The sequence below is a fragment of the Nerophis ophidion genome, linkage group LG05 (genome assembly GCF_033978795.1).
Source record: "Nerophis ophidion isolate RoL-2023_Sa linkage group LG05, RoL_Noph_v1.0, whole genome shotgun sequence".
NCBI classification, from domain to species: Eukaryota; Metazoa; Chordata; class Actinopteri; order Syngnathiformes; family Syngnathidae; genus Nerophis; species Nerophis ophidion.
In genome coordinates, this window is record NC_084615.1 from 31,140,468 (window position 1) to 31,153,466 (window position 12,999).

General features: G+C 42.8%; 1 protein-coding gene across 6 annotated transcripts in view; it reads left to right on the forward strand.

The window, feature by feature from the left end:
- utrn (utrophin) overlaps positions 1-12,999 on the forward strand; it is a 420,528-nt gene that overhangs the window by 152,048 nt on the left and 255,481 nt on the right. For all 6 annotated transcript variants that reach the window (XM_061900556.1, XM_061900559.1, XM_061900555.1 and 3 more), the window contains 6 exons: positions 5,912-6,082; positions 10,150-10,206; positions 10,282-10,428; positions 10,713-10,850; positions 10,921-11,004; positions 11,078-11,251. In XM_061900556.1, coding sequence (XP_061756540.1) covers positions 5,912-6,082; positions 10,150-10,206; positions 10,282-10,428; positions 10,713-10,850; positions 10,921-11,004; positions 11,078-11,251 — 771 coding nt within the window. The remainder of the gene's footprint in view (positions 1-5,911; positions 6,083-10,149; positions 10,207-10,281; positions 10,429-10,712; positions 10,851-10,920; positions 11,005-11,077; positions 11,252-12,999) is intronic.

The window sequence follows — 12,999 nt, forward strand, 5'->3', positions numbered from 1 at the left end:
TTTTTTATGGTGCATGGACAGTTGATAATATCCACAAAGTACGGTGAGCAGGTTGTGTTATGTGTGACCTTGTGCATCAAAATTTTGTATTGGTTGGATTTTTTTTTTTTGCACCATGACTAGGGAAGGTTGTCTGCATTGGGTAATATAAGTAAATCCTGCACACAGTTCCACTCAGAGCATAATCAATCAATCAATCAATGTTTACTTATATAGCCCTAAATCACTAGTGTCTCAAAGGGCTGCACAAACCACTACGACATCCTCGGTAGGCCCACATAAGGGCAAGGAAAACTCACACCCAGTGGGACATCGGTGACAATAATGACCCAGTGGGACGTCGGTGACAATGATGACTATGAGAACCTTGGAGAGGAGGAAAGCAATGGATGTCTAACATGATACTGTGAAAGTTCAATCCATAATGGATCCAACACAGTCGCGAGAGTCCAGTCCAAAGCGGATCCAACACAGCAGCGAGAGTTCACAGCGGAGCCAGCAGGAAACCATCCCAAGCGGAGGCGGATCAGCAGCGCAGAGATGTCCCCAGCCGATACACAGGCAAGCAGTACATGGCCACCGGACCGGACCAGACCCCCTCCACAAAGGAGAGTGGGACATAGAAGAAAAAGAAAAGAAACGGCAGATCAACTGGTCTAAAAAGGGAGTCTATTTAAAGGCTAGAGTATACAAATGAGTTTTAAGGTGAGACTTAAATGCTTCTACTGAGGTGGCATCTCGAACTGTTACCGGGAGGGCATTCCAGAGTACTGGAGCCCGAAATGAAAAAGCTCTATAGCCCGCAGACTTTTTTTGGGCTTTGGGAATCACTAATAAGCCAGAGTCCTTTGAACGCAGATTTCTTGCCGGGACATATGGTACAATACAATCGGCAAGATAGGATGGAGCTAGACCGTGTAGTATTTTATACGTAAGTAGTAAAACCTTAAAGTCACATCTTAAGTGCACAGGAAGCCAGTGCAGGTGAGCCAGCACAGGCGTAATGTGATCAAACTTTCTTGTTCTTGTCAAAAGTCTAGCAGCCGCATTTTGTACCAACTGTAATCTTTTAATGCTAGACATGGGGAGACCCGAAAATGATACGTTACAGTAATCGAGGCGAGACGTAACAAACGCATGGATAATGATCTCAGCGTCTTTAGTGGACAGAATGGAGCGAATTTTAGCGATATTACGGAGATGAAAGAAGGCCGTTTTAGTAACGCTTTTAATGTGTGACTCAAAGGAGAGAGTTGGTTCGAAGATAACACCCAGATTTTTTACCGTGTCGCCTTGTTTAATTGTTTGGTTGTCAAATGTTAGAGTTGTATTATTAAATAGAGTTCGGTGTCTAGCAGGACCGATAATCAGCATTTCCGTTTTTTTGGCGTTGAGTTGCAAAAAGTTAGCGGACATCCATTGTTTAATTTCATTAAGACACGCCTCCAGCTGACTACAATCCGGCGTGTTGGTCAGCTTTAGGGGCATGTAGAGTTGGGTGTCATCAGCATAACAGTGAAAGCTAACACCGTATTTGCGTATGATGTCACCTAGCGGCAGCATGTAGATGCTGAAGAGTGCAGGGCCAAGGACCGAACCCTGGGGAACTCCACACGTTACCTTAACGTAGTCCGAGGTCACATTGTTATGGGAGACACACTGCATCCTATCAGTAAGATAAGAGTTAAACCAAGACAGGGCTAAGTCTGACATACCAATTCGTGTTTTGATACGTTCTAATAAAATATTATGATCGACAGTATCGAAAGCAGCGCTAAGATCGAGGAGCAGCAACATTGATGACGCATCAGAATCCATCGTTAGCAATAGATCATTAGTCATTTTTGCGAGGGCTGTCTCCGTGGAGTGATTTGCCCTGAAACCGGATTGAAAGGTTTCACATAGATTGTTAGACGCTAAGTGTTCGTTTAACTGCTCCGCAACAATTTTTTCGAGGATTTTTGAAATAAAGGGAAGGTGAGACACCGGTCGGTAGTTTACCATGAGGTCAGGATCGAGGTTAGGTCTTTTAAGAAGAGGATGAATAATAAAATAAAAAGTAATTGATCTAAATTACCCACACTGGCCACTTGACCACGACAAAATGCCAGCATCAAAGTCAGTCTTTTAAAATGAATGAAGTCTTCCTGCACATATTCCGTATTTATCTTGTGACATTACGTGGGCCAAATTGAAGACGTTGGCAGGCTGCTTTTGGCCCGCGGGCCGTAGTTTGGACACCTCTGATTTAGCTCCTTTAGAGCTGGGCTCACTATTAGGCATCAGTTTTCATGTTTACGTTGAAGGACTCATAGCCATTTATCACACCTTAAAATGGCTAACAAACTGATTATTAACAATGCATAAGACGTGTTTAAAGATATCCAAGTAAGATGATGATTTATTCTGTTTTTATTGTTTTAATTGATTGATTGATTGAAACTTTTATTAGTAGATTGCACAGTACAGTACATATTCCGTACAATTGACCACTAAATGGTAACACCCAAATACGTTTTTCAACTTGTTTAAATCGTGGTCCACGTTAATCAATTCAAGGTAAATATTAATTATGATCATCCATCCACCCATCTTCTTCCGCTTATCCGAGGTCGGGTCGCGGGGGCAGCAGCCTAAGCAAGGAAGCCTAGACTTCCCGCTCCCCAGCCACTTCGTCTAGCTCTTCCCGGGGGATCCCGAGGCGTTCCCAGGCCAGCCAGGAGGCATAGTCTTCCCAACGTGTCCTGGGTCTTCCCCGTGGCCTCCTACCGGTTGGACGTGCCCTAAACACCTCCCTAGGGAGGCGTTCGGGTGGCACCCTGACCAGATGCCCGAGCCACTTCATCTGGCTCCTCTCGATGTGGAGGAGCAGCGGCTTTACTTTGAGCTCCACTCGGATGGCAGAGCTTCTCACCCTATCTCTAAGGCAGTGGTTCTCAACCTTTTTTCAGTGATGTACCCCCTGTGACCACTTTTTTAATTCAAGTACCCCCTAATCAGAGCAAAGCATTTTTGGTTGAAAAAAAGAGATAAAGAAGTAAAATACAGCACTAAGTCATCAGTTTCTGACTAATTAAATTGTATAACAGTGCAAAATATTGCTCATTTGTAGTGGTCTTTCTTGAACTATTTGGGAAAAAAAAGACATACAAATAACTAAAAACTTGTTGAAAAATAAACATCCATCCATCTTTTTCCACTTATCCGAGGTCAGGTCGCGGGGGCAGCAGCCTAAGCAGGGAAGCCCAGACTTCCCTCTCCCCAGCTTCTCACCCTATCTCTAAGGGAGAGCCCCGCCACCCGGCGGAGGAAACTCATTTCGGCCGCTTGTACCTGTGATCTTATCCTTTTGGTCATAACCCAAAGGTCATGACCATAGGTGAGGATGGGAACGTAGATCGACCGGTAAATTGAGAGCTTTGCCTTCCGGCTCAGCTCCTTCTTCACCACAACGGATCGGTACAAGGTCCGCATTTATTGTGATATTATATTATATTATGATAATATATTATTATATTATACTATCATAATCATAATATAATTATATTGTATTATGATTATGATAATCAATTGTTGTATAAGACACTCAAGGACACGTACTAAAAATGGGCAACAATAAAAACATTAGATAAGAAACAAGAAACTATAATAGCTAAAATAAGCAGTCTGGAGTAAGTGGGTTTTGAGTTTTGATTTGAAGAGGAAAAATGACTGTTTTATTATTTACTGAAAAAAATATGTAAACGTGTTTGGATGTTTTTTTTTTAAGTACGTTTTTTAATACTGTAGAACAGAAACATATGCGTATGGATATGGGAAAGTGATTGGAACGGCACATTAAGTGCTTTGCACACACAAGTAAAGCTACCGAGCGGTAGAAAACAGAGCGAGCAGCGTGTCCTGTTTATGTCCAATTAGAAGCAGGCTATACTGTCAATCATGGACGCCAAGATACACCACACAAAAGCATTCCAGTCACACTGCAGTGCTTCTACAGCAGCAAGATGCCACAGCAGCACCCCAGAGATAAGACAATACAGCTGCATTATTAATACACTTAAAAGTTAATGCAGAATACCCCACAAAGCTCCTTAAAAACAGACATATTTAATTATGATTACATTATTTTAAACTTTTATCATTTTTAATTTGAGTTTTCATTTGTGCAAACAAATTCAACAGTTAAAAGCTCATGCATGCAAAGGTATAAAATACTTCAAAGTACACCCGCCTTGTTTGTGACCCAGGCTAATCAAAACATGTTTTCCTGTACAGTCATATATCAATCAATCAATCAATCAATGTTTATTTATATAGCCCTAAATCACAAGTGTCTCAAAGGGCTGCACAAACCACTACGACATCCTCGGAAGAACCCACATACGGGCAAGAAAAACTCACACCCAGTGGGCAAGGAGAACTCAAACCCAGTGGGACGTCAGTGACACTGATGACTATGAGAACCTTGGAGAGGACCACATATGTGGGACCCCCCCCAGGGGACCGAAAGCAATGGATGTCGAGCGGGTCTAACATGATACTGTGAAAGTTCAATCCATAGTGGATCCAACACAGCTGCGAGAGTTCAGTTCAAAGCGGATCCAAGAGAGCAGCGAGAGTCCCGTCCACAGGAAACCATCCCAAGAGGAGTCGGATCAGCATCGTAGAGATACACAGGCGAGTGGTCCATCCTGGGTCCCGACGAGCGGTCCATCCTGGGTCCCGACTCTAGACAGCCAGTACTTCATTTATAACTTGTCATATAGTTTTCTTAAAAACAGGGGTTCTGTCAGGCATTCTGGCCCCCATGGGCCCTCCCTCCAACACCTGCCAATCAGGGGCCCTTGAAATTGGCCCCACTCTACCACCTTACACAGCTCTCCTGCTTAAATGTAATGTTAAAATCTGGTCAAAAGTGTGTATCGTCCAGTGAGATGACCGTAATGTCACACCCCTGGTGGTACTATAATTACTTTGTATTAAGTATTTTTTAACAATTAACCTTAAATCAATTGATCAGGTTGTAATTTGCGATCCAAATGTTCCTACTGTTGATGATGGTGGATGCAGATTTACATTTATGCTCTTGTTTTCAAACTCTTGTTACATCCATCCATCCATTTTCTACCGCGTATTCCCTTTTTTGTGGTCGCGGGGGGCGCTGGCGCCTATCTCAGCTACAATCGGGCGGAAGGCGGGGTACACCCTGGACAAGTCGTCACCTCATCGCAGGGCCATTACAGATAGACAGACACACTCACATTCACACACTAGGGCCAATTTAGTGTTGCCAATCAACCTATCTCTTTGGAAGTGGGAGGAAGCCGGATTACCCGGAGGCAAGCCACGCATTCACGGGGAGAACATGCAAACTCCACACAGAAAGATCCCGAGCCTGGGATTGAACCCAGGACTGCAGGACCTTCGTATTGTGAGGCAGACGCACTAACCCCTCCTCCACCACCGTGAAGCCCAACTCTTGTTACATGACCATTAAATATAAAGAGAGGGCCTCTTTTATTGCATTTTTTGTAGCCTGCTGTAACTTAGTAGTGTTAGCAAATCATTAAAAAGAAGAAGACAGCGTCGCAATTAGACTAAGATTTTTACCCCGCCCTGTGGGTTTTGCCGTCAACCTTGCCAACCGCTTGTTTTGACTTTAAGACGCAAACTCACCTCTTACAGACGTGATGCAAACACCGCTGCGAAGAATTCACAATGGTTTTGTCACAAGATGTATTGAATTTCAACTTTCTTCCTGTGTTGCGCCAACTGAAGCTCTCCACTTAATTACCACAGCTGCCGACCTTGTTGAGATAAACCCCCCAAGGCTATGCCGCTCGCCACCAGGCTGTTAAACAAATACATAATGAGACGCCCAACCTTTGTGTGTCTGCTTGCTCTTGATCAGAACATGCTGGAGGAACTGGAGGACATCGGTCTGCGTGTGGACAACGTAAGGGACCAGGCTGTCATCCTGATGACCAGCAGGGGGCCCGCCTGCCGGGATGTGGTGGAGCCCAAACTGGCCGAGCTCAACTGCAACTTTGACAAAGTGTCGCGGCACATCAAAACGGCCAAGGTACAAAATAATGGAAATAATGTGTTGCAGGAGAGTTTTAGCTGTCATATAATTTTCATTTACTATCCAATGTTATACAGTGGAAAAATAGACTAGCCACTGTTGAAACTAATACATAATACAAAACATTAAAAGTGGATTAAAAGTTGTGTTTGGGGAAGAATTAGCATTACGACTTGGACTAAAATAAGGTTTTACTATATTGTACTGAGCAGCCCAGACAGTGACATCTGTACTGCTTTCCTTTTAATTACGAATACGGAGGTGCAAAAAAAGTCAAAGAAAAGACAAAATCCCTAAAATGAATATATGACATCAGCATTTAACAAAAATATAGTTTAAATTGTACTTTACTGTAATGCACTTTAGTACTTTGGTACTCGTCAACGATGTCCCGATCAGCTGAAAATCTGCTCAGAACCCAGCTGTGTCCCGGTGTTTACATGCTAAAGATTGTATACTCACGTGAAAGATTCTTTCAAATGTGATGCACGTTTAGAGAAACACAATTATATTTCTTGGTGAAAACATGCAGAAGTTGCATGAATTGAGAGCAAGTCGAAACTAAACGTGCCATCCATTAATTTTTGGAAAATAATCTAAGTTTATTCCATGTACAATTATCACTGGAGGACTCGAAGAAGAAGAATGGAGATGCATGGCACACACACACACACACACACACACACACACACACACACACACACACACACACACACACACACACACACACACACACACACACTGAGCAGGACGACACAAGAAGCTACAATCTTCAATGTAAAGTAGAGGTGATTGATCCAGATGTCGATACAATTGAAACCCAGTATGGTGTCAATGTGTAAATTATACTGTGATATACAAGTGATTAGATTGATATTTTTTATTTTCTTACAAAATAATTTCTGGGTAATTTTTATTGTTGTTTATAAACTCAGAGAGTAAGTCTATAGAAGCTTTGAGGGAAAATCCTAAATTATTTAAATGTGAACCAATAGTAGTTTTTGCTTTTGTTTAGTTATTGTGCACAAGCCACTTTATTCAAATATGTAAGTTGCATTCAGTACCACACATTTAATACATCTGGTTTATAGCAATACTAGCATTTTTTTAATTTAATAAGATGAACTTCATACAATTGTGTTATTGTGTTTACTTTCTATTCAATATTTCAAATTCTATAATCCATGGTCAAAGTATCGTATTGTGAATTAAAATTTGATCCGATCTGAGGCCCCCCCCCCAAAAAATACAGATCGGAATCTGAGGCCATGAAATTGGTTTCGGGTTCGCAAGTTAAAAATGTTGAATGTGACATCCCAGGTACTCACATACAAGCTAGGTCATGTATTCTTGAACTGTTCAACAGGTACCACTGGTGGAAGGCAAGCTCAACATATTTGAAATGCCAGTGATGGTTTTAATGTGGTTATCTTCATATTAGAGAGATATAATTAGAAATAGCTATAAAAATGCAAATCATTAGAGGGGAAATTCTTTTTTCATACTTGTTTTTGTTTTTTCTTGTAAAAAAACATTATCAAAGGTCAGCTAACAATATAGCCAATGGTAGTCTCTCTATTCCAGTGATTCTCAACCTTTTTTTAGTGAACATTTTTTGGGTTGAAAAAAAGAGATAAAGAAGTAAAATACAGCACTAGGTCATCAGTTTCTGATTTATTAAATTGTATAACAGTGCAAAATATTTCTCATTTGTAGTGGTCTTTCTTGAACTATTTGGAAAAAAAGATATAAAAATTACTAAAAACTTTTTCATAAGTAAACAAGTGATTCAATTATAAATAAAGATTTCTACACATAGAAGTAATCATCAATTTCAGGTGCCCTCTTTGGGGATTGTAATAGAGATCCATCTGGATTCATGAACTTAATTCTAAACAAATCTTCACAAAAAATGAAATCTTTAACATCAATATTTATGGAACATGTCCACAAAAAATCTAGCTGTCAACACTGAATATTGCATTGTTGCATTTCTTTTCACATTTTATGAACTTACATTCATATTTTGTTGAAGTATTATTCAATAAATATATTTATAAAGGATTTTTGAATTGTTGCTATTTTTAGAATATTTTTTTAAAATCTCACCTACCCCTTGGCATACCTTCAAGTACCCCCAGGGTGGAATAGAACCACTGCTCTATTCCACTTATAAAGGGCTCTAAAAATCCTATTTCATTGTTTATATACAAGCTGTCAGTATATAAAATGTAGTAACAGGGACAATAATGATAACATGTAATATTTAGGTATTGTGCTAATTTTAAGCATACCGCGGCGCATTAATTTTACAGACACATCACAACCTTAGCTTTTCCTTTCAACAACACCGACAACATTACTACTTATGGCAGATTTCATGAGAGACAAAAAAGACTATTTTGGGACAAATAATGATGAGAAACCTTATATTTTCTTACCTGAAGATAAAGATGACGATCTACAAGTTTCAGGAGCTGTGTGTGAAACAGATCCAGCCTTAGTGAAACACTAAGCATCATGCAGCATATTGCTAATTGCTAAACAAGAAATACAAACTACGAAGAGAGTAAAACAATACTGTACTGTACAATGTCTGCTCTCACTGGGTTGCCGCTGATGGGATGGTGCCGCAAACCAGCATCTTTTAATGTCTTTCACACCATCTCTGGGTCTACTGTACGAGATAGAAATGGAGTATTGCTAATGGTTTTTGGATGTTTTTTTAGAGGTTTTTATGGGTGGAATAGTGTACTCCTAATAGCTGCATGGTTAGCTACCTCATACTTGCCATATTATAAAAAAAGAAAAACATAATTATATTTTTGTCTTACATAGGGATTGTGAAGGATGCGCAGAAATCCCCCCCAAAAAGTGCAGTTCTTCTGTAAGCATTTGCTGATATTTGCCCTAACTAAACTAGTCTTTCATTAGACATTGTTTTAAAATTAATTATCTGCAAGTACAAGCCACAGCAAACTCCCTTCTTGTCCCTCATGGACACACACCTGTTGTTGTTGACTTTGGAGTAGCGACTGCACAAGATCAAGGCTGCGGAACCGAGACACACTGCAGGCTTACACACAAACATGCATCCACAAAAATATACGCCACACACATACATACCACACCTGCCCAATCCAACGCCCTCGACGCGAATCCCATAGGGGGGATGGAAGGATGGTCAGCGCCTGAGCGCTGCGGCCTACCACCATGACCCCGTACTCCCTTCCCTCTGTTGCTAGATATCTCGAGATGTATGTTGTAATATGTATATGTGCTTTGCTATGGAGGTTTTTTCCCACTCCAGACTGGACCCTCTTAGGAGCCCCGTCTAGATTGTATTTTTTTTTACTCATCCTTCCCCAGCGTTTGACCTTTTTCCCCCATCTTTTACGGGGCGCTTTGTGTCGACCCATCAGCATTCCTGTTCTATAACCCTGTACACTGTTTGTCTGATCTTGAACGGGTTTGTGCTCAAAACAAAGTTTCGTTGTACTTACACACAAACATGCATCCACAAAAATATACGCCACACACATACATACCCCACCTCCCCAATCCAACGCCCTCGACGCAAATCCCATAGGGGGGATGTAAGGATGGTCAGCGCCTCAGCGCTGCGGCCTACCACCATGACCCCGTACTCCCTTCCCTCTGTTGCTAGATATCTCGAGATGTATGTTGTAATATGTATATTTGCTTTGCTATGTAGTTTTTTTCCCACTCCAGACTGGGCCCCTATAGGAGCCCAGTCTAGACTGTATTTTTTTTACTCATCCTTCCCCAGCGTTTTACCTTTTTCCCCATCTTTTACTGGGCGCTTTGTGGCGACCCATCAGCATTCCTGTTCTGTAACCCTGTACACTGTTTGTCTAATCTTGAAAGGGTTTTTGCTAAAAACAAAGTTTCGTTTTACTTGTGCAATGACAATAAATACCTATCTATATTAGAAGCTAAGATGTAAGGTGGCAAAAATGACATTTGCAAAGCAAATACATTGTTAAGGTGGTACTTGGTGTAAGTTGGGTTACATTATTAGTTTTTGTGTATTTTAAATGCAGATGGTGAGCAATTTGGAGTCAAGAGGTGTTGATGTGAACGAGGAAGTGCCACAGCAGGTAAAAGCCTGTCTCACACTAAACTGTGTATTAAAAATACATTAAATAAATAAAGTGATGGTTTTTCCCATCTAGATCCTTTATAATTCGGCGGCCCAGATAGAGACTGCTGATGATTTGCCCCCCAGTGAGGTGCAGGTGTTCCAGGTCAAGCTCCAGAACACACTCCGGGCCCTGCAGTGGGACCACCAGGACCCTGCAATCAACCCGGATGATGAAAAGGTACACAAACTACATTTGAGTTCCTGCTTTTGGAAGTTTCCTGAAAAGTCCTTCCTCTGCTCCTGTGCTTTGATTTGAGAATTCAAGGCCTAACACGTCTGGAATTCAGCCTGCGTTATCAATGTTTATGACACTAATCACACTCGTGTGGCCAATCCCAAGCAAGGTCAACGTCCCAGTGTCTTTTAAAACTCAATCCGTTTAATGCTGCGACACTGTTGCTTTCTGCTGGTGTCTCCGGAGCTCCTTGCTCCACATTTCTCACGCTCGTCTATTTGCACCAGATGGAAGAGGAGAAAGCCAGCGTAGAAGACCTGCTGAGAAAAGGAGAAGATCTGCTGAAGCAAACTTCAGACGAGGTCCAGAGGGAGGAATTGAGGCTCCTGCTGCTCCGGCTTCGGAACAAGTACTCCGCTCACAGGGTTCGATATCCAAGAGAGGCTGCCCTTCGTGCGCTGCTGCAGTTTGCTCTTCAAAGTTTGTGTGTTTTAGGAGATAAGACTGCTAAGAAGCAGGCATCTAGAAGCAGAGTCGTCCCACGCTATCACACAGCAGAGAGAAGACGGCTCGCTAGAGGTGAGCTCAATTTGATGACGTTGCTTTTGGATTCAGTGCATTTGTTTGAAAATCTCTTTTTGAACGGTGTAAGGATATGCAGTCGATAGTGGACAGCAGCCGCGCTACCTCACACAGCCCGTCCAGCTACATGCTGGACATTAACAAAGTGCTGCTCGCCATGGCCGACAATGAGTTGCTGCTCAACTCCACCGAGCTCAGTGGCGGGCTCTATGAAGACTTCTCCAGCCAGGAAGACACACTCAGGGTCAGTCTGACTTATTTTCTTCTTGCTTTCAACACCATCCATTTTCTACCGCTTGTCCCTTTCGGGGTCACGGGGGTACCAGAGCCAATCCCAGCTGCATTCGGGCGGAAGGCGGGTTACACTCTGGACAAGTCGCCTTCTCATCGCAGGGCCAACACAGATTGACAACATTCACAGTCTCATTTACGCACTCGGGCCAAATATAATATAAATAAAATATATAGAACTCTTCAGCTCTCGCTGGATCGGTTCGCAGCCGAGTGTGAAGCGACCGGAATGAGAATCAGCACCTCCAAGTCCGAGTCCATGGTTCTCGCCCGGAAAAGGGTGGAATGCCATCTCCGGGTTGGGGAGGAGACCCTGCCCCAAGTGGAGGAGTTCAAATACCTAGGAGTCTTGTTCAGGAGTGAGGGAAGAGTGGATTGTGAGATCGACAGGCGGATCGGTGCGGCGTCTTCAGTAATGCGGACTTTGTACCGATCCGTTGTGGTGAAGAAGGAGCTGAGCCGGAAGGCAAAGCTCTCAATTTACCGGTCGATCTACGTTCCCATCCTCACCTATGGTCATGAGCTTTGGGTCATGACCGAAAGGATAAGATCACGGGTACAAGCGGCCAAAATTAGTTTCCTCCGCCGTGTGGCGGGGCTCTCCCTTAGAGATAGGGTGAGAAGCTCTGCCATCCGGGAGGAACTCAAAGTAAAGCCGCTGCTCCTTCACATCGAGAGGAGCCAGATGAGGTGGTTCGGGCATCTGGTCAGGATGCCACCCGAACGCCTCCCTAGGGAGGTGTTTAGGGCACGTCCAACCGGTAGGAGGCCACGGGGAAGACCCAGGACACGTTGGGAAGACTACGTCTCCCGGCTGGCCTGGGAACGCCTCGGGATCCCCCGGGAAGAGCTAGACGAAGTGGCTGGGGAGAGGGAAGTCTGGGTTTCCCTGCTTAGGCTGTTGCCCCCGCGACCCGACCTCGGATAAGCGGAAGATGATGGATGGATGGATGGATATATAGAACTGCGTTTCCATTACCCCTAGAAATGCGCAAAATCTAAATATCGCAATAAGAAACTGGTAATGGAAACACCCATATTTCAAAAAACTTCTCAAAAATCACAAGAACATATTGAAGTTTTTCACAAAAGCAATAGGGAAACACTTTTTACGCATTTAGAGGGCACCTAAACACCAAACCGGCAGGTCACCAATGCGGGACATCTCAAGCAGATGGGTCGTCTCGGTCTCGCGGGTACATTCCCTGCAATAGAGGCCGACCCGCAGGCTCAGAGAGACCCACATGCCCCGACAAGTTTCAAGGGGGCCGTAAGGATGTTGCCTTTAAGCGATCACCCGCTGCCTTCGACATGACATCATCTATTAATTAAACATTAAGAAAACGGCAACAATGTATTTAGTAAAAAAAAAAACTAAAACGTCATCCTTTCCAAATATAACTGTTGATAAGGAAATAATACAAAATGTTAGTGAATATTGTTACCTGGATCTCATTTTAGGCCACCTCTTGGGTTTTAAAAAACATATCAAACAGATGTGCCAGAGACTTAAAGGCCTACTGAAACCCACTACTACCCACCACGCAGTCTGATAGTTTATATATCAATGATGAAATATTAACAATACGGCCGATTTAGTTCACTAAATTGCAATTTTAAATTTCCCGGGAGTTTCTTCTTGAAAACGTCACGTAATGATGATGTGTACGCGTGACGTCACGGGCTGTTATGAAATATTAG